This window comes from Pongo abelii, chromosome 19 (assembly GCF_028885655.2).
Source record: "Pongo abelii isolate AG06213 chromosome 19, NHGRI_mPonAbe1-v2.0_pri, whole genome shotgun sequence".
Classification (NCBI taxonomy): domain Eukaryota; kingdom Metazoa; phylum Chordata; class Mammalia; order Primates; family Hominidae; genus Pongo; species Pongo abelii.
In genome coordinates, this window is record NC_072004.2 from 70,821,549 (window position 1) to 70,841,674 (window position 20,126).

A 20,126-nucleotide genomic window follows, 5' to 3' on the forward strand; every position below is an offset into this window, starting at 1 on the left:
AGTGGGATGGGTGCGCCCAGGGCCGAAGAGAGAGGTGGGAGATGTTTGCGGGTGGAGGACATGAACCTGTTTTCTCTCCAAGCTCCTTCCTGGCACATTGTTCTGCTGCCCCCAATGTTAAGTCAATCGAACTGTGTCAGCAGGCTACAGGGCGTAGGCTGCATGTTGTAGCGTTGCTTGTGAGCGTCTGGACCCCTTCTGGGTACCAATGTGTGTGCTTTGGTGTGTGAACATGGGGGGCTATTGCTGTTTGTGTGGGTGTTGCATTTGTGGCATGCGTTTGTGCATCTGTGTGTATGTGTGTAGTGGATGCACTCTTGTCTATAAAGGTAGGATTTTTTTTAAATTTTACTTTAAGTTCCAGGATACATGTGCGGAATGTGCAGGTTTATAACATAGGTATACATGTGTCATGATGGTTTGCTGTACCTATCAACCTATCATCTAGGTTTTAAGTCCCTCGTGCATTAGGCATTTGTCCTAATGCTCTCCCTTCCCTTGCCCCTACTACCCGCTGACAGACCCCAGTGTGTGATGTTCTCCTCCCTGTGTCCATGTGTTCTCATTGTTCAACTCCCACTTATGTGAGAACATGCGATGTTTGGTTTTCTTTTCCTGTGTTATTTTGCTGAGAATGATGGTTTCCAGCTTCATCCATGTCCTTGTAGAGGACATGATCTCATTCTTTTTTGTGGCTGCATAGTATTCTATGGTGTATATGTGCCACGTTTTCTTTATCCAGTCTATCACTGATGGGCATTTGGGTTGGTTCCAAGTCTTTGCTATTGTAAATAGTGCTGCAATAAATATACATGTGGATATGTCTTTATAGTAGAATGACTTGTAATCCTTTGGGTATATACCCAGTAATGAGATTGCTGGGTTAAATGGTATTTCTGGTTCTAGATCCTTGAGGAATCACCACACTGTCTTCCACAATGGTTGAACTAATTTGTACTCCCACCAACAGTGTAAAAGTGTTAAAAGGTATGCTTAAGCATGTAGTGAACGCTCTCATGAGTGCACACCCACAGGAGCAACTGCAGAACCTGTAGGGCCCAGTGCAAAATGTAAATGCTGTGCCCCTTGTTTAAAAATAATTAAGAATTTCAAAGTGCAGGCAGCAAAGCATTATACCCAGCATAGGCCTTAGTGCAGGGCCTTAGTGCAGGGCCTTAGTGCAGGGCCCAGCGTGACCGCACAGGTCGCGGCCCATGAAGCTGGTCTTGTATGGGGGCAAGTTTTCTATTTGTATGTGTATATGCGTGTGCTGATTGTGTGACTGGTGTGTGTGTGTGTGTGTATGTGTGTGATATGTGCGGTGGTGTTTCTTGTGTGAATATTGAGCATCTGTATGTGCGGGCTGTTTGTGAGGTGGGACAGCTCTTGTGAGTGTGAGTGTTCTTGGGCATGAAATCTGAACCCTTTCCTCACCACCCCGAGGACAGACTCCCTTAGCAGCTGCCTATGCCTGCTGCCGATGCCTATCAAAGGAAAAGTGTGTTTTATCTTTGGCGCCCTTGCCGCCTATTCCCATGGTGCCCTGGGAGGCTTTTATTTGACTGTCTTTGTTGGAAGGGTGACAAACACTTCCCTCCACCTGCTGCCATGGTGGCCCCACCAGAAACCACAGCTGGGGGTGGAGCAGCTTCCTCAGCCCCTCACGCACTTGCCCTGCACCTCTTGCAAGCATCAACATGCCCAGAGCCCTGCCCCGCTGAGCACTGGCCTCCCAGACTCTGCCCAGACAAGGCACCCATAGCAAGTCAGAGCTGGAGGCGATGGGTAGAAATGATTTGGTCCAGCAACTCATTGTACAGCTAGGGAGCTGGAGGCTCAGAAAAGGGAGGTGACCTGCCCATATTGCCCAGTGACTAGTCTGTGGCAAAGCCATCTCAGCCCTGAGAGTCATCTGCCTCTCAGGTGGTATGCAGCCCTGCAGGGCTAGCCCATGGAGGAAGCCTAGGTAAGAAGCAGGGCCTAGAGGGGAGAAGAGGGGACAAGGTTCTGTGGAGCAGCAAAGACCTGGTTATTGCTCAGCTGTGGGGGGTCACAGCCCCTGGCAGGTGGGGGCTGTGTCTTTGTTATTTGATTCTCTCTTCTTCCAGGTCAGAGCTCTGTGTCTGGCAGGGTTTGAAAGATGTTGGCTGGACACAGCACAGTGCCTGGCACTCAGTAAGGGCTCCAGAAATATTTGGTATTAAACAGCTGTTTAGTTGAACGGTGTGGTAGGGTGACAAAAGCAAGAACTTTGGAGGCAGCTAGAACTGGTTGAAATCACTTAGTAGCTGTGTGACATTGATAAAGTTACTTAACCTCTCTGAGCCTAAGTTTCCTTATTTATTAAATGAGACTCTAGTAGAGTTGTTGTGGGGATTAAATGAGATAAGATACCGATGCTTAATACAGTGTATAGTACTTAACAAAATCTTAATACAGTTGCTAGCTGTGTCACCACAGGTAAGTTACATGAGCTCTCTAAACCTGTTTTCTTCTCTGTTGACATAAGAATTCAATGAAAGGTAGTATAGCTAGCCTAGTGCTTGGTGCATCACAGGCACTTAGTAAATGTTAGCCTGTCTCCCGCCTAGGTTCATTACCCCTCCACCTCTTCAATGTCTCTTTCCTCTGCCCCCCAGCCTCTGTGATCCCTGCCATCCCTTCCATGACATCTCATCTCTCATACCTTCTGTCTCCCAGCCTCTGACACTCCCAGCAACAAAAGCTCACAAGGTCTTGCAGTCAGTGGTTTTCTCAGGATTCGGCTCTGATGAGCATGGGTGGGAGGGGGGCAACTGAGAAGGAGGCTGGGGACAGAACAGGTGTAGTCCTTGGATGAAAATCCCAGTTCTGCTTTTGACAAAGGATTTAAGGATTCCAGTGGGTCTAGCCCTGTGTCTTGCCCTGGAGAACAAAGGAGGGATGTCTTCCTGAACAGCCCAGGCACAAAGCTGCCACCATTCTTCCCATTCCCTTCCTCCTGATTTCCAAGTCCAGAGGTTGCCAATAGCACTTTCAGCTGCTGAGCTTCCCTGAAATCGGGGTGTGCGGAGGAGGGCAGGTGGCAGGTAAGAGATGCTAGTGCAAGCAAGATGGCGTGTCCAGAGAGTCAGTTGTAGAAGTCTCTGGAGCTTTGGGGCAGGAGGCAGAGCTGGTTCCCACGTAGGTGACCCTCCTAGCACCGGCTTCACCATAGGCCTGGGCCAGGCCACAGAAACACCCTCTGGGCCTGGGAAGCAGATTGAACCATTCAGTCTTTACACGTGGTCAGGTTTCTGCTTCAGTCACTCGAGTGCAGTTGCATAAACCAAATGAGATCAATGAGCTTGCCTTTCCAGGCCTCTTTTTAAACATTGGGAAATGGTTTGGGGCATCTCATCTGCTGCATCTGTTGTGCTTCCCAATTTCAGATATTATTTACTTGGAGCAAATATAAACTATTCTGTCCTAAATAAACTCTGACACAGGAACAAGAGGACTTCAGGGCAAGAACCATCTCCTTACCTGCCCCCTTGCTAGTGGGCACAGATATATGACCCCGAGACCTATTGCATCATGTAGGAACTGAGCCAGTCCAGACCTGGCCAAGCCTGTGGGGAGATGTTTATTTACCCAGAGATGAGAACCTGGAGGCCACACTGTGTGGTGGTTACTGTGCCATGTAGGACAGCCCAGCCAGTGAATTCCCTGGGGTTAGTGAACAAGACACAAAAATAAGGTTATATCCATCCTCAAAGTGAATATGGGCAGGAGAGAATCTGACAGCGGCAGAGGAATCTGAATTGGGTCACGCACAGACACAAAGAGAGGAGCCCGTGGGGAATACACATCGTGGCGTTTCTGATTTCGCACGAGATCAGCTGAGATTCGCTTAGTCTGGAGCAGCTCTCCACAGAAAAGGGCCTGGGGAGCTTTTTCTGCACACAGACTCCTGTCTGTGTCTCTGCCTGGGCCCGAGAGAAGTGAAGGGACAGAGGGGGTGGCTGCTGGAGGAGTTGGGACTTCTCAGACAGCTGCTCCCGTGGGTTGGAGTGCTAGGAGGGCTTGCTTTTCTGAAGCCTGACAGGGTTGCTCTTTTGAGTTGAGGGAGAGGCGCCTCCCCACCTTTTTTATTCTCCTTGGAGTTTCTCTAGGGTCTCAGACCAGAGACACATGGCTGATTCTAACCATCTTCTCTGCAAAGAAGGCCACGGGCCCACCTGTCTCTAAGACTAATAGAGCCCCCTTCTCCTCACCTGAGATTGGGAGAACTGGGGAGGCTCTATGTGTGTGTGTGTGTGTGTGTGTGTGTGTGTGTGTGTGTGTGTGTGTGTGTGTGTGTGTGTGTGTGTGTGTGTGTGTGTGTGTGTGTGTGTGTGTGTGTGTGTGTGTGTGTGTGTGCATGCAGGATGGGGCATCTAACTACCTACTGAAGATATGCTTCAAGTCCCGCCCCCAGTGTATATTCCCTAAAACCCATTCCTGCCCCATCTTCCCCCTGCCTTTCCCCCATCTCCTTTGCCTTAATTCCCCCCACAATCCCTTTAGGTCTGTTTCTTTTCATCCAACTGTTCACCCTCAACAAAGACATGTAACTGAGAACCATTCCCAGAGAAGATGGCCCATCTTCCTTTCTTAAAAAGATCAGTTGCCTGATTTCCTTTGGGCCTGCTGCCATATTTCTTTTGTATTTCATTCATTCTCCAGACTCAGTGATAAGGACAGGAACTATTTAAAGGGGAGAAGGGAGGTTCTCCTTAAGGACCTAATCAAAGGACAAGATGGATGGTGCCTGCCGGAGAGAACAAGACAGCGTGGGATGAGGGCGGGTGCCACGGTGGATGTGCAGGGATGTTCCCGTGAGCCCAGCAGGATCTGGTGGGAAGAGCTCTGGTTAGGAGCCCAGGGAACTAGGTTAAATTTCCAGCATTGCAAAGAGCTCCTGAGAGAACTCAGGCTAGTTGCTTCCCTCTCTGAGCAGGAGTTGACTCACCCTACAATGCATGGAAAGGCCAGATTCCCTCATCTCTAAATTGCCTTCCAGCTTGAGTTATAAATTCTGTGGGGATGGAAATGGGCTAAGGAATTGAACTTTGTTTCCTTGTGGTTAGCAACTTTTTTTTTAAGTTACCGTTTCTTAAACATCTCCTAAAGATTACCAACAACATATACGTAAGTTTTTCTAAGCATTTTACATATATGGATTCATTGCCTTCCACAACAATCCTAGGACATAGGTATCATTAGTATCCCCATTACACAGATTAAGAAACTGAGGTACAGGGAGGCTAAGTAACCAGCTCAGGTAGTGGAGCCAGGGTTCAAACCAGGCAGTCTGGCTGAAAAGTCCCTCTTCCTCACCACCACATTCAACATTCCAGGCACTGTGCTAAGTGTTTACACAAATCCTCTCCATTTTGCAGTTGAGAAACCCAAGACTCAGAACAGTTGGGCAACAGCTGAAGATCACACAGCTGGGAAGCAGTAGAGATGAGATTCAAAGTCGGCAGAGCTCCAGAGTCTCTGCTCTCCCCCACACCCTCCTGCAACCCTGCCAGACGCTCAGGCTTCCAAAGCAAGTTTAACCAATATCCCTGCATTGCCACGCCTCTTCAGGCAAGTCAGCTTCTCCCCCTGGGCCTCAGTTTCACCATCTAGAAAATGACTGAGGGATTGGCCCAGCTGATCTACGAGGTCCCTTGGAGCTCCGTGAGTCTGTGATGAGAAAGGTGTGGTGCTTCTAGCTGAAAGGGCAGATCTGTGGCCTGGGAATGTCTTGGGCTTGGCCTGGGGTTGCAACCAGCAAGGATGAGGGAGATGAGGGCCTGGGAATGAAATGAAAAGGAAATTTCAGGTGACTGGAGAAGGCTCATGGCTGTGAACCTGGGAAGAGGGTTCAGATGTATGAAGCAGGTAAGAAAGGAAGAGAGAAGCCCTGGGTGGGCCTCCCAGGGGGCCTTTTCCTTCTTCCCAGGGGTCACCCCAAGCTCAAGATGGGCGCGTGAGAGCCTCAGGCAATGGAGCAGGGATCAGGCCAGCACCGAGCCAAGGTCAGAACTTCTGAGACACAGCAGTTTGAAGGAATTAACATTGCTGGGGGTTTTGTTTTCTCTGTAAATATTTGGAGATGTCCAGTTATTCTAGAAAAATGTATCTGCACCTGAGGTGGCGCATTTGTGCGGCTGGCCTGGCTGCCTTTTGCATGACTGCTCTGTTACATTCCTCCCCTTCAGGAACTGAGGGTTGTTTTCCCATCTGTAACCTCATTAGGATGTCCACACCAGCGGGCTCCACACGCACACGCACTCCAGCAGGTTCCCCTCAGGGAACACACTGGCATCGCCCCCTGGCCACACGCTCACGCACACAGTCGCAGCTGTGCCTTTTAATATTTAATGCCGTTGCTGCAAACGCCGCTCCACGCTGACTGCATCCGTGCCAGGCTCATTCCTCTCAGGGCGCCGATTCCCGGCTTGGAGACCAGCTGACAAATCTTGTTAAAAACCTTCCAGCCCAGTGCATCTCTCGGAGGAGGGTAATGTCACGTGCTTGCGAGATGAGCGAATGGGCGTCATTACCAGGCAGCTCCATTTTCAACGAGGCTCTTTCCACTTGGGGAAGTGGATGGAATCACCTATTGCGTGAGTGCCTCAGCCCTCCCTCTAGTTCCCCACGGCCCAGAGCTATTGCAGCTCTGGGTCCTTCAGACCTCTCTTGATGCATTGTAGGTTGGACTGACCTGCTCTCTGGCTTGCAGAAGTCACGGCTCTGGGTGGCACCAAGGTACGAAATGACCCAGACACCCGGCCTGTGTAGGGGCCTGTGTCTGTCCCTCTCTCCCTGCTCCTCCACAGTCAGTATCCACACTATGGTTTGAATGTATGTATCTTTCCAACATTCATATGTTGGAACATAAACCCCAAGGCAATGGTATGAGAAGTCGGCGGGGGGCGGGGGGTCCTTTGGGAGGTGATTAGGTCATGAAGGCTCCACCCTTGTGAATGGGATTAATGCCCTTATAGCAATAAAAGAGCAGGAGGGAACTAGTTAGGCTCATTGTGATCTTCCACTCTTCTACCATATGAGGACACAGCGTTTGTCCCCTCCAGAGGGCATGGCAAGGCCCCATCTCGGAAGCAGAGAGAGCCTGCACCAGACACTGAATCTGTTGGCGTCTTGATCTTGGACTTCCCATCCTCTAAAACTGTGAGAAATACATTTCTATGGTTTATAAATCACTCCATCAGTGGCATTTTGTTGTAGCAGCAGGAAGGGACTATGACATACACCATGGAGGCCACTGCTGCTACAGTGGCTAGCAGAGAGGATCATGGGTGGTTCCAGCTCTCATGCAGCCAGCAAAGGGTCTCATCCCTGACCCCTAGTCCAGTATGCTGTGGTCTCCAAGCCCACAGAAGGGCCCTCCCTCCAAACCCCAGCTTTCAGAGACTAAGGGGCTGACAAAAGGTCAAGGGCTCTAGTTCTGGTCTGAGCTGGGACAGGTGAGCAGGCCACTGTGCAAGAGCTGCTAAATGCAGAGTCCCCAGGTATCGAGTCACCCGGACAACTTGGTCTTCCCAAAGCTGCAGTAGGATCAGCATGTCCGGTTCAGTGCTGAGTGTGCAGGCTTGGGGCCTATCCCATGAACTCTGGAAGGGTATTTGCAAGACGGACCTCCTGTCCTCATCTTCCTTCTACCTTTCAGCCTCTTGGTCCTGTGTCACCGGACGGGCTCAGAGCATTCCTGAGCAACTTTGTGGTTCTGAGCATCTCTAAGAAACGAGGCCTGGGGGAGGGCAGGGAGGAGGGGAGAGGGGACGGTCAGGTGGGGTGTGGGGGATTGCAAAACAAAGACACGCTCATTTGCCATTTACCAAAGACTTTTTTTTTTTTCTTTTTCTTTTAAAGCTTTTGTTTCCTCAAGGGAAAACTTTATTTCTGTGTGGGTAAAATGTTGCTCTCTTAACAAATCGAAAGCAGAACATGAGGAGAGGTTTTCAGTCCCTGTGACAAAGAACAAAGAATAAGCTCGTGGGCCTTGGGCGGCCACTGTCACCCTCCCCGCCCCTGACATTTCCCTTGTCCTCTCCTTCCATCCCAGTGAAGCCAAGAGCTGAGTGCATGTCATCCCCACTCTGGAGCCCAGAGTGTGGCTTTGATCAGGCGGAGGCAGCCGGCCTGGCCTGCAGGAAACACCACACTCTCTCCTGTTGAGCGCCTGGGAGGGCGACGCGGCAAGTGAGGGGATGAGTGTGCTTTTAGGGTGGTGTGGCAGCTGCCGTTCCTGCTGGCTTGGAGGACAGTGGAGAAAACGATGGAGGGAGGGGTTCAGAGAGTTCGTTTGACCAGCTGATGTCCGTTTTTCCTCACCAAGCCAAGAAGTCTCCCCACTATCTCTGGTCTTGGAGACAAGGCCTGGTTTTCGGAAGAGCTGGTCTGAGCATTTGAGTCTGTGGGATGACAGAGGAAGGTTCATTCAGAGGACTCATCAGGCCACTCCCATGCCCCTTGCACTCACCCTCCTCGGCCCCTTCACTCCAGCAGGTGGGAACAGTTTCTGGACTTTCACTTTCAGTTTTGGGTTTAGGGGACAATAGCCTCTGTTTCCCAGTGTTGTCTGTCTGGTGTTAGCTTATCAGCCCTGTCTTTTTTTGGCGTTGGTTGAGGTAGCTGGGATTGGGGTGAAGCTATCTTCTGGAGCAGGGGCTTGCACTCTGAGGGGAGAGCTGCTTTTCCTTGAGCAGCTTTTGGCGGGGGCATGTCCTGAGTCATTGCATCTGCTCCCTGTCCCCACCCCAGGGACCCTGGGAGAGGTCCCTCTAGTCCAGGCAGAAGAGTCGCCTATGGGGAGAAGGTGGTGGTGGTCTCGGCCTCCACACTCATGGAGGAGCGCCGGATGTGCCGACAGGAAGACCATTGCCGGAGCTGCTCCTGGCTGAGGCAGCCCAGGTCCTTGAAGAGCTTGAAGAGATCGTTGCGGAACTTGACGCCGATGAAGGCATACAAGAAAGGGTTGACACAGCAGCGGACGCAGGCCAGGCTGTAGGTGACGTCGTAGGCGATGTTGAGCTGCTTACTGAGCTCACAGGTGCTACTGGTGATGTTGAAGTTGGCCACTGTCTGGGCCAGGACCACTCCATTGTAGGGCAGCTGGAAGACTATGAAGACCACGACCACAGCGATGATCACCTTGATGGCCTTGTTGCGCTCAAAGTTGCGTGCCTGGAGCAGGGTGCGGATGATGACAAGGTAACAGAAGCTCATGGCTAGCAGGGGGACCAGAAAGCCGATCACCATCTGGGCCACCTGGATGGTGATAAAGGCCTCCACATGCTCTGTGATGAGAGAGCATCGCATCGCTTGCTCACTGCTGCTCCTCTGGAGGTCACTGTACAGGAGCTCTGGGATGGAGAGCACCGTGGCTAGTATCCAGATGCCCACACAGGACAGCTTGCTGATGAGGAGGACGCGGGCACGGTGGCGGTGAGCTGAGACGGCCTGGACGATGGCCACGTAGCGGTCAATGCTGATGCAAAGAAGTAGGAGCATGCCGCTGAAGAAGCTCATCTTGTAGATGGCAAAGATGAGCTTGCAAAAGTGGACACCGAAGACCCAGGACTTGGCCGCGCTGTAGGCCCAGAAGGGAAGGGTCAGGAGGAAGAGGATGTCTGCCACCGCCAGGTTGAGCAGGTAGGTATCGGTCATGGTCTTGAGCCTCTTGAAATAGATATAGGTCAACACGACCAGCCCGTTGCCCAGTAGGCCCACGAAACAAATGATGGAGTACATGATAGGGAGGAACCAGGCTTTAAAGTTCCGCACGTCCTTCTTGGAACACAAAGACTCGAACAAAGTGTAGTCCACTGTGGTGTTGTCTCCGATGTAATCGTCCGTGACCTCATCTTGACACAGGCATACCTTCGGGGAAGGAAATGAGGGAAAACAGGCCAGTTTAGCTGGGTGGCTCCAACTCTGGCTAGGATTTAGCCTAGAGCAGTGGTTTCTTTCTTTCTTTTTTTTTTTTCTTGAGACATGGTCTCACTCTGTTGCTCAGGCTGGAGTGCAGTGGTGCAATCATGGCTCCCTGCAGCCTCGGCCTCTCCAGGCTCAGGTGATCCTCCCACTTCAGCCTCCTGAGTAGCTGGGACCACAGCTTTATGCCACCACACCCAGCGAATTTTTGTATTTTTAGTAGAGATGGGATTTTGCCATGTTGCCCAGGCGGGAGGAATAGTGGTTTCATCGTGAGGTCCGCATCATCAGTATCATAGCATCACCTGGAAACTTGTTAGGAATGCAAATTCTCAGGCCCCACCTGAGACTTCTGAACCAGAATCTCAGGTGATGGGTCTAGGAATCTGTGCTTTCCTAAAGTCTCCAGGTGATTCTTTGGTTTGAAATCAGTGCTTCTCAAATTTTAACTCCAATATGCATCACCTGATTAATCCTGTGAAAATGTCTATCCTGAATCGGTAGGCTGAGGTGGGGCCTGAGATTCTACAGTTCTCCTAATAAGTAGCAAGTGGCTGATTTTGCCAAGTCTGAGAGACTCTACATGTGCTGACAGGGGACTGGAAATCGGCTGGGCTCTGGGGCCAGATGAGCCTTGAACTGGTTAAACTCTCTCTCTCTCTCTCAGAGCCTCAGTTTTCTCTTCTGTGAAATAGAAATGAATCCTATTTGCTTCCCATGGTTGCTGTGAGGTACCTAGCCCAGGATCCAGCACCATTTCCTCTCCATGGAGCTTTAATTTTGCCCTCTGGAAGCTCCATGAGAGAGGGAACGTGTCTTTCTTCTTGACCCTCCTTTAGAACTTGGTGGAGTTTTCCAGGGGGCTTACAAAAGACCTCAGCTTTAGGGGGAAAATTCACCTGGGGGTCAAGGTTGAGGAGGGCCTGGAGTAAGAAGAGAGGAAGGAAAATGCTCCCATTTTGAGGTCATGAAGCCTTGGGTTTGGGGCAAACTGCTGTGATCATGAGTGGTGGGTGACCTGGAGAGACTTCAGATCCTGGGTCCCCTCTTAGCACCCAGCAGGAGCTCAGGCAACGTGAGCCCAAGTGCCATAAACTCCGTGAATGGATGATGGGCCATGGGGTGGGGGCGAGGCCTCCTCAGCAGCTGTGTCCCTGGAAGGAAGCGCAGCTCTCATCTCCCACTCTCCCTCTGCGCTCCCGCCCTCTCCCCCCACCTCTCTGCCTCTCTCTTCCTCGCATCTCTTCCGGCAGATCCCAATCAGCAGGACTCAGCTGCTGGAGCTTTTTTTAGCCTGTCTGCAGGGCCGGGTGAAGGTTCAGCAGCCTGCTGTGATTTTATCAATGAAGGAGGGGGCCCATGCCTGCCCGTGCCTCTGCGCACAGCGATGGATGGGTTTGTGCAGGGTAGGGAGCTGGGCTGGAGGACCTGCCTCACGAGGCTCATGGTTCTATCTCCAGGAACCAGATTCAGCAGCTCAGCGACAACGGGTTTCTACCCATTTGTGCTGGAGGGATTCACTGTATCTGGTCTCTATCTCTTTTTCACACCCAAGTTCTGGATTCATCACTGTCCTGCTTGGGAACAGGGTGAGGACAAAATGATGTCCAGGAGCCTTTTCTTTGGCCATTGCTAGCCTGAGACGAAAAGTCAGTGGCAACCCCTCTTCCCTCTCCTGGGCATGGCTGCAGCCTGGGAGCCCTGAAGGAGGCTGCTGCCTTTGGCCCAGCCATGGTTACGGCCCAAGGCCTTAGACCCGGGGTCCCTGGACATGAGGGGGTCTCAGCCTTCCTGGAGGGCGGTACTCACAGCCTCTATGAAGTACACTCTGCATCATCCAGTCCTGCCTTCCCTTCTCCCCTTGAACCTTGTTCCTGTTTTATAATTCTCCCTCCCCCAGCCTCACTGCCTCTGCAGCCCACAGCCCCACCACATCCTGCCCTGTCTGAGCACCCTCTCCCCAAGTGAAAGGGAAGAATGAGCCTCAGCTGTCCTCCTCCCCTTCCCAACCTTCTAGACTCCACTGCCAGCAGTACAGCCCCCCAGAGTCCTGGAGACAGGGGAGAGAGAGGAGGGAGTGGTGATGGGGAAGGGGGCCAGGCTGTGGGCTGCAGCCCAGGCTCCAGGGGGCCTCTGGGATGGGGTTTTGGGAACAGTGCCCAGCTTGGGGCCTGCCTCTGGCCTGAGCTTCTGGAAAGCGGCCCCCTGGCCTCCAGAGCTGGGGATGATCTGAATTCTGAAGCACTGCCTCTCTAGCTCTGGCCTCAGCTGGACTCCCCTACCCCCACTCTGAGCTCCCACCTCTAACAAACGGGAGAAAGTTGACTCTGCGAGTTACAGTTTCTTCTAACTTTGGCACTTGGTGAGGCACACTTTCTGTCTGTTTCTGGATGGAGAAACAGAACTTTGTAAAGTGAGGGTCTTTGTTCCTGCCGAGTTCAGGCCCGCTATAAAGTATGTGCTCATCCACCCCTCTCCCCATCCCTAGGGCTCCATCCTCTCTTTCCTCCCCTGCCAGGGAGGCCGGATGGGTCTCTATTTCACCAGAGAAAATGGGGGCTGCGAGGGGAGCCTTTGGGTGAAGGTTGGAAAGAGACAACTTTGGGGTGATAGGATAGTAACAAGATCGCCAGATCCAGGGTGATTTTCTCAGCACACATGCACAAAACCCAGTAGCCTTTTTTGGTTTTTGCAGCTCTTCTCTCTCTAAGAACTCAGAGTCCATGTTTCTGTCTCCTGGGCAGGGAGATTGGAGGTGGGATAGGGAAGGTGGTAAGTTATTTTCCCCCATGTTTTAACCTAAATGGAGTAAAGGAAGTCCAGAGAACATCTGTGGCTCTCCAGGGTCACTCAGCAGATGGTGAGGGGGCAGCCATTAGCTTAATGAAAGGCAGGCGGGCTTATGTCTGGGTCTTGTATCTTCTAGCAAATGCCCAGCTCCTCCACTAAACCCCTGACTTGGGAGGCCGTGTGGAGAAGGGAACAGAGCTTTCCTTGGCAGAGAACCTCACCTGGAAAATGACAAGGAGAGCCACCACCAGCACGCTTTTCATTGGTTTCCCTGTAGGAGACAAGGAGAGAAAGTTATTGCTTGGCAGGGACAATTCTTTGTTATTAAAGAAAGCAGTGGAGGGGGAGACGCTGTTGGGAACTTTCCTCCCAAGCTCCAGGCACTGTGTTTGCTGAAAGAGAACATCAGAACCAGATTGTGCCTTTGAACACCTGGCCCGCTGCCCGGCATCACTGTCCTCACCTCCTTCTCGTCCTCCTCCACTCCCAGGTCCTGGAAAGAAGCAGCATCAGAATGCAGGGCAGCCCCTCCCACCCCCTGTCTTGGCCCATCTGGGCTGCTTCTTGGAGCTGGGAAGTCTTCTCTAGCCCAGACCACCCCTCTAGACTGAGCTTGGTTGGTGGGTCTGAGTGCTCCCTCCCACTCCACCTGATGTGGGATGAGGCAGCAAGGCTATGAGGTCATGGGGTAGGTGCACATGTTTCCAGCCCTGCTTTGGTGCTGGTAGCCACTGGCCCAGGAGCATTTTCCTGGCATCCAGGTGAGTGGGCAGCCACATGTGCATGAAGCCAAGCCTGAGTGTCTCCTGAGGGAGGTAGGCTGAGGAAGGAGGATGACCTCACAGGCTGGGTAGAGGGATGAGGTTCCTTACTGGTCCACAGCGATGAAGACTGCCTCAGGGCTCCACCAGCTCCACAACACCCCCTCACTGAAATGACATTCATTCAGCACTGACTGTTGGTCCACTGGGCGCACACCCTTGGCCTGCCTTTGGGGCAGAGATCCCTTCCCTTTTATCTTGTGCAGGCCCACAATTGAGGAGGTGCCCCACAATTGCGTGCTGATGAATATATGAATGATAAATACATGAATGATGAATAAATACATGAATGACAAGTAAACGAATGCCTGTCCTTTTTCCAAGGGAGACGGCATCAAGATGGCCCGAGAGGACACAGAAGGGATGCTGTCCTGTGGCAGTGTGGGGGAAGGACGCTCTTTCCTGATATCACGACTTCTTTCTTTCTTTATTTTTTTGCTTAACTGAAGTGCCTGCACACACTTTCTCTCCTTTAACTTGTTTTCTAAGCTAGGCTTGCGGGGCAGGTGAAAGGGGGAACAGGGTCAGCTTTGGGAAGGGACGTGTCCTGGAAGTCAGGAGGCTTCCTTTGGTCTGAGCAGCCGATGGGGACCCCGGTTTAGCACAAGGCCCAGATGTGCTCAGTCTGGTTTTGTGGCTGAGCCTGGGGCCCAGCAGGAACTTATTTCTTCCTGAGGCTGAGCAGGGAGGGCGGTTGACAGAGTGATTTGCCTAGATGTCTTAGCTTACCTACAAGTCAGGGAGGCAGTAGCCCTCTTCCTGTATCCTGACCCTCAGGTCCCAGCTAGGTAGGGCCTGGCCCACTGGAGAGTCAGTAACTGCGATGCCACAAGTGAAGGCAGGCCCTTGGCAGCTCCAAGCTCAATAGGGCTAGGAAATGTGTGGGAACCTGTTTAAGGCACCTTCTCCTGGAGGCTAGGGAAGAAGTGAGAGCCCTGCGCTTCCGTGTCCTTGGCCACAGCACCACCTGCTGGAAGCCTCTTTGCATGGCACCCAGGTTGCGGTTGGTTAATGTGTTCCCCGGAAAGTGTGTAAAAAAGCCAGGGATTCTGGGCTTGGGAGTTCCTCAGGGAAGAAGAGACTGCATCGGGCTACATAAATAAATAGGTATTTCTCCCGCCTTGAGCAAATTATCCTGCACGCTACTGCTAGACACATCTTCCTAAAGCTTAGCTCTGATGCCAGTCCCCACCTCAATCCTCCTAAATCCTCAGGGTCTCTAACCGGCCCTGAGGATGAAGCCCCTGATGCTTGGCCTGGCAGTCCAGTCCTCCACTGTCCACTCAAAGAGGGCTTCCTAGCTGCATTTTCTATTTTGGGGACAGGCAGCCGCTGTCCTCTCGTTCCCAGCCTGCGCTCGGGCATTTGTAGTCCTGCTGGGATTGGACCCTGTTGCAACAGAGCTCCCCACCGCACCTCTCATTCCCCTTTTTCACTGAATTACCCCTGAGCTCCTGAGTTTAAGTCCACATGTTTACGTCCAACCACACTTCATGGTTCAACGCTCCACCCGCCCTCCACTGACTCATCTAGAGGTCGAGTCTCGAGGTTTCTTTAAACACGTAAATGTCTTTCGGTTACTCTAGAGAAAGCCCGCTCTGACTGTCAGGGAGAAATGAGAAACCTCAAAGTTTTGATAAGTCACAACGGGTGAGATCTGAGGAGCAAGAACTGTGTTTCTGTTGAACTCTGTTGATAACCCCTTCTCCTGGGCGCTGTCCCACTCCTGCTGTTCCCGTCAGGGGAGGGGAGTTGGGGGAGTGCTGGCATGTGTGCTGGTGATTTCTCATTCCAGGTGTTTTGGAGGAGGTGGATGAGCAAGGTTCTTGTAGGTCCAAAACAGGTGGCTTTCAAGAAACATCACAGGGAAACTTAGGGGAACTCTTGCATGTGGCAAAAGGGAGCCTGGTCAGTGGCCATGAGTCAGATCATCCCTGTCTGTTACAAAGTCATAAAGCAACTGGTCTTGGGCAGCGGCTTCAGTGAGACCAGTGAAGTTGGGAATCTCTGGGGCTAGGGAGTGGTTGACCTAGATGTTGGGTGTTTTCTGAGTTCTTGAGTTTTCAGTAATGATCATCATGAAAATTCCCTAGAACTCCAACCTGAGCCCCCAACATGAGAGACTGCCCATCCAGGAAAGATAATTATTGGCTGGCTGCCCCCACCTCCAAACCATGAACTTCCATCCCCACATTTTTCCAGGTCCTCCAGACCGCCCAGGAAATCACAGTTGCCCAATCAGCTCGCCCCAAGAGCGACCCCAAGCTTTTTCCTCTCTGAACTTCCTCACCTGCCAACACAACTTTTCTCTCTCTCTCTCTCTTTCTTTTTGGATAGGGGAGGCAGAGGAGAAGCAGGGAGGTGGTGAGAGGTCTAGAGATCTGGGGAATCCACTTTCAGACAGTAGGCAGGGATAAGTGAGAGCCGGGTAGATCTTGCAGTTTCTATGTTATCAACTGCTGTATCCAATGAGATAATTCATATTCACTGAGCTCTCACCGCGTGCCACACTGTCTGCACGTATGGTCTCATTTCAACCTCTCAAAAGCCCCATGAGGTAGGCGCTACTATTATCCCCATTTACCAGCGAGAAACTGAAACACAACAAGTAACTTTCTCAGAGTCACACAATGGCCAGCAGGGGAGCAGGCTTTGAAACCCTCCAACTCCAGCAACCACACTCCTAACCATCCTTCTGTGCTGCCAGTGGGTCTGTATGTGTCTCTCCCTCATAACATCTCGTGAGCTACCCCGGTGATCCTCATCCTAGATTCCAGAAAATAGAGGCCCAGAGAGATTAAGCCAAATGCCTGGGGCCACACAGCTGCTAAGAGAGGGACCTGAGATTTGAACAGGATAGCAAGGTTTGGGCTCTGGCTACTGCATCAGGCTGCGTTTCTGATGAGCCTGCTGTGTCTAGGACGCTCCACAGAGCATGAGGGGAATCTTTGCTCCCCATGCCCCACTGGCCACCAGTGCTTCCTGCTTCCATCCCCCAACATCCCAGCCCCCAACAGAGCCGGCCCCACCTCTGTTCTGACACAGGGCTTTGCTGCCTCTTTGCTGCCACAGAACTCCTTCCAAAATACAAATCTCATCCTTTAATTCACCTACTTGAAAAATAAAAATCTTTGATGGGTACCCATTGTTTTCAGGATAGAGTCCAAATTCCTTAGGGATGCCGTACTACGTTTTAAGGATTGGGTCTCCTGTGCCTGCGTCCTTCCTCCTCATCTTCCTCCTTGGCATGGCCAGCTACTCCACCCTCCCCTCCGCTTGCTTCTTTCTTGTCTCTGTTACTGTTGTCTCAGCTGACCATCTACACGGCTGCAGCCTTAGTCCCCAGGACACTCTGCTTGTCAGCGTGGAGTTTTTGAAATAATGGATTTGAATGCCTTTAGGTGGGGCATGCACCCTCTGGGTCACTCTACTCCCCTCCACTTCCTGCACCTTATGCCCATTCCCTCTTTTACCTTGTCGGCCTCTGGTGGCAATGGAGTTTGCCATTCCTGCCACATCCTGGGCCCCTTGCGGCTCCTTGTTGGGCTTGACAACTCCTACACACCCTTGAAAACCCACCTTAAACACCTCTCTGACCCAGGTTCACTATTCCCTTCTTGTCTTGCCCTTGCCCTGGTCAATGCTGTATCTCATTCTGTTACGGTGGCTTGGTGACCTATGTGTCACTCTCCCCACCAGACTGGTCATCCCTGAATCCCTCAAGCAATGAGAGCTGACTGAATGTCCCAAGCAAAGAGGAGAGATTTTTCCAACAGCGTCCCTCTCCTCCCCAGCCAAGTTTCTGGCAGGCAAGAAACTGGCCCTGAATTAGCTTCAGCATCCCCCTTTGCCACCATGTATGTCTGAGCTGTGAGGCACACATCTCTCATGGGTTCATCTTTTCCTTGCTTTTCTTTTGAGAATTATGAAAGATCTTCGGTCTCATTGCTCGAAGGTGGGGAGGGTGCCTCAGAGCTGCTCATTCAAACCATGAAAAAGGCCAGCTCAGCCCTGCTTGGGAGTTTTCATTTTGTGTAACAGAAACCCTGCCTCCTCACCCACCTCTTGCTCCTTGCTGGGCAGATGAAGAGCAGAATGACAGATCCTCTGAGGCCCACCCACCCCATCAACGGCCCAGAGCCCGTTTTGAGCAAAGCTTGTCAGCGGCTTCCCCTCCTACCAGTATTTCGGGTTTGACCGTTGGGGCTCTCTCAAGTTGAGTGAAGTGGCAAGAACATCCCTTCTTCCTGGACCAGAGATTACCCTCTCTCCTTGCATCAAAGCCTAGGAGTCTAGCACCCCCAAACCTAGTCTGGGGTAAGACACTGTGCACATCTTCCCAACCCCCTGTTCAGTCATGTGGATGGCTTGAAATCAATCAGCCAGGGCGGGAGAATTTACACCATGGAAATTGGCAAGCACTACAAATTCAGGACTTTCCCTCCACCCTGGAGGCTGCTACCAATGCTCCACCCCGGGGAGCTGCTTTTCAAACGCCCAGCAACACACCACTGGGCACTGCTTGGTTTCCTTCCTGGAGGCCAGTATGAAAGGCTGGAGCAGGGTCTTCTGTGGATGACGTCTGTACTGTGGGATTGTGATGGGAGGCGGTGGAGCGGGTGCTGGGGAGTGGGATTTAAGGGTAGATTGGCTGGGAAATGAGGCATTTGGAAGAGATTTTCAAAAACTAAACTCTACAGAGTTCTTGATACGGTGTATTCATTCATTCCACAGACATTTTCTCCTCACATCCTCAAAGCACCTGAACCTGCCTTTCAGGAGTTCACAGTCAGTGGGTGGGGTGACCAGTTTAACCCTTTCACAGCTGTTTGCTGGGTCCAGACCCAGGGTTCAGGGCAGGCGGGGAAAGAAGAGATGAAATCAAGGAGGCTGTGGTGTGGCGAGGAGGGGTTTGAGGACAGCACCAGGGAACCTTCACTTTTTAAAGCCAACCCCTTGCGGCTTTGAGGCCGCCGTGGTGCATTGTTTGCTGGTGAGACAAGCCATCTAGGAACCTGGTCTTCTTAGCCTCAGCCTGGTCTGACTCCACAGCTGAGATTTATAAAGGGGGTGTCTGGAGCTGGATGAACCACTCCGAACACCCTCAGTGCTTCCCCTTGACCCCTTCTAGTCAAGACGGAGGTTAGAGCCGAGAAAGGGCTTTCTAAAGAGTAGAGTTGTCTGCCGCGGCAGAGTGCGTGAGGTTTGCTCAGGGGCAGGGGCTGTGCTGAAGGCCTGGCTATGATTTCTCCAAGCTGAGTGCCCCTTGCCATCCCATTCCATGTTGCCTGCCCATTCCTTAACTTGCAAGAGGCAACAGCAAAGCCAGATCAAAGCTGGTGGGATGTGCAGCAGAGAGAAAGCAACCACAGCTTGCATTTGCAATGCACCGCACCATTGTCACAACCCAGTCACGTTTCATTTGCATCTCCTTATGACCCCAAGTGGACAGGTATACGAATATTTGGTAGGGGAGAAAGGTGGGAATCAGAGAGTGGGTAAAAGGTCCTAAGCTCTTTAGGGAGAATTTCTCTGTTGAAACCTGTCCCCAGAGGTCCCAGAGGGCCTAACCTATCACCCTCATGATGAGAACAGGTTCTGCCAGACCACCAAGACCAGCCCCGCCACTCTCTTATGTCCCTGCTGTTTTAGAAAGACATGACCTCGGCCCCTCCCTTGTCCCCACTGGCACCAAAGGCTGACCCCTTCCCCAGGTCTGGAAGGGCAGGTGCACCCCTCCTGGGACAGCAGGGGGCATTCTCTGGAAGTAGCTTCCAATGCCCACCAAATCAGAACTGATTTCTCCAGGAAGCACCCCTATGCGCTCCACCCGCATCCTCCACCCCCATTCCACAGGGTCAGTCTGGGTGTCCAAGACCCTGGTACTGTTCCTTCTCACATGAAGAGGCTCACTTACCCAGGTCCATGACGCTCTCTGGGCGGTAAAACCACACAGGAAGGCTGTGCCTGGCCTCGCGCTACCCCTGTCTGGGGAGGAAGTGGTTCGAGCCCCTTTTAAGTTGTCAGAGGAGCCACCCTCTTCCCTGCCCCTCCCACCCTTGCTCCTCCCCCCAGCTCTCCCTGACTCACGCCGGGCCCCTTCAGTGCCTTCAGAGATAAAGGGGCAGAAGAAAGGTGACAGAGGGTGACAGTCGCTGATCATAGGATCCTGAATCATGAGGTCATTTACATTCAAAAAGCCCCCTGTGCTGCCTGGCAGAATCCAGATGAGGGGCCATTTACTGATTCAACAAATCTTTATAGCATGAATATCACATGTCAGGCCATGGGTTAGATGTTGGGGAGTCAGAGATGTGTGAGAGAAGTGTCCCCATCCTTCCCTTGCTCTGCTCAGTGTCACAATGGAATATAGTCCCAAATGGCTTTCTCTCTGGCTTCTGGGTAGTTTAGGCCAATGGGAGGCACTGACACGTAATGACAAGTAAAAGGGAAGAGATATGCCACGATGTATCTTTTTTCTCCCCCCTTCCCCTCCCCTCCCCTCCCCTCCCCTTTCCCTCTTCTCCCTCCCCTTCCTTTTCCTTTCTTAATGACAGCGTTATT

General features: G+C 52.0%; 1 protein-coding gene across 2 annotated transcripts; it reads right to left on the minus strand.

Moving 5' to 3' along the window:
* Positions 1-7,841: 7,841 nt before the first annotated feature.
* Positions 7,842-19,575, minus strand: CCR7 (C-C motif chemokine receptor 7). 2 transcript variants are annotated; one of them, XM_054546381.2, is made up of 3 exons: positions 19,480-19,575; positions 12,963-13,012; positions 7,842-9,897 (listed from the first exon to the last, which is right to left on the minus strand). In XM_054546381.2, exons 1-3 carry the CDS (start codon positions 19,487-19,489, stop codon positions 8,821-8,823), a joined length of 1,137 nt encoding a protein of 378 aa, XP_054402356.1. In that variant the 5' UTR covers positions 19,490-19,575; the 3' UTR covers positions 7,842-8,820. The 2 variants fall into 2 exon arrangements, with proteins under 2 accessions (XP_054402356.1, XP_063574274.1); XM_063718204.1 differs by lacking the exon at positions 19,480-19,575 and adding an exon at positions 13,205-13,230.
* Positions 19,576-20,126: the final 551 nt, after the last annotated feature.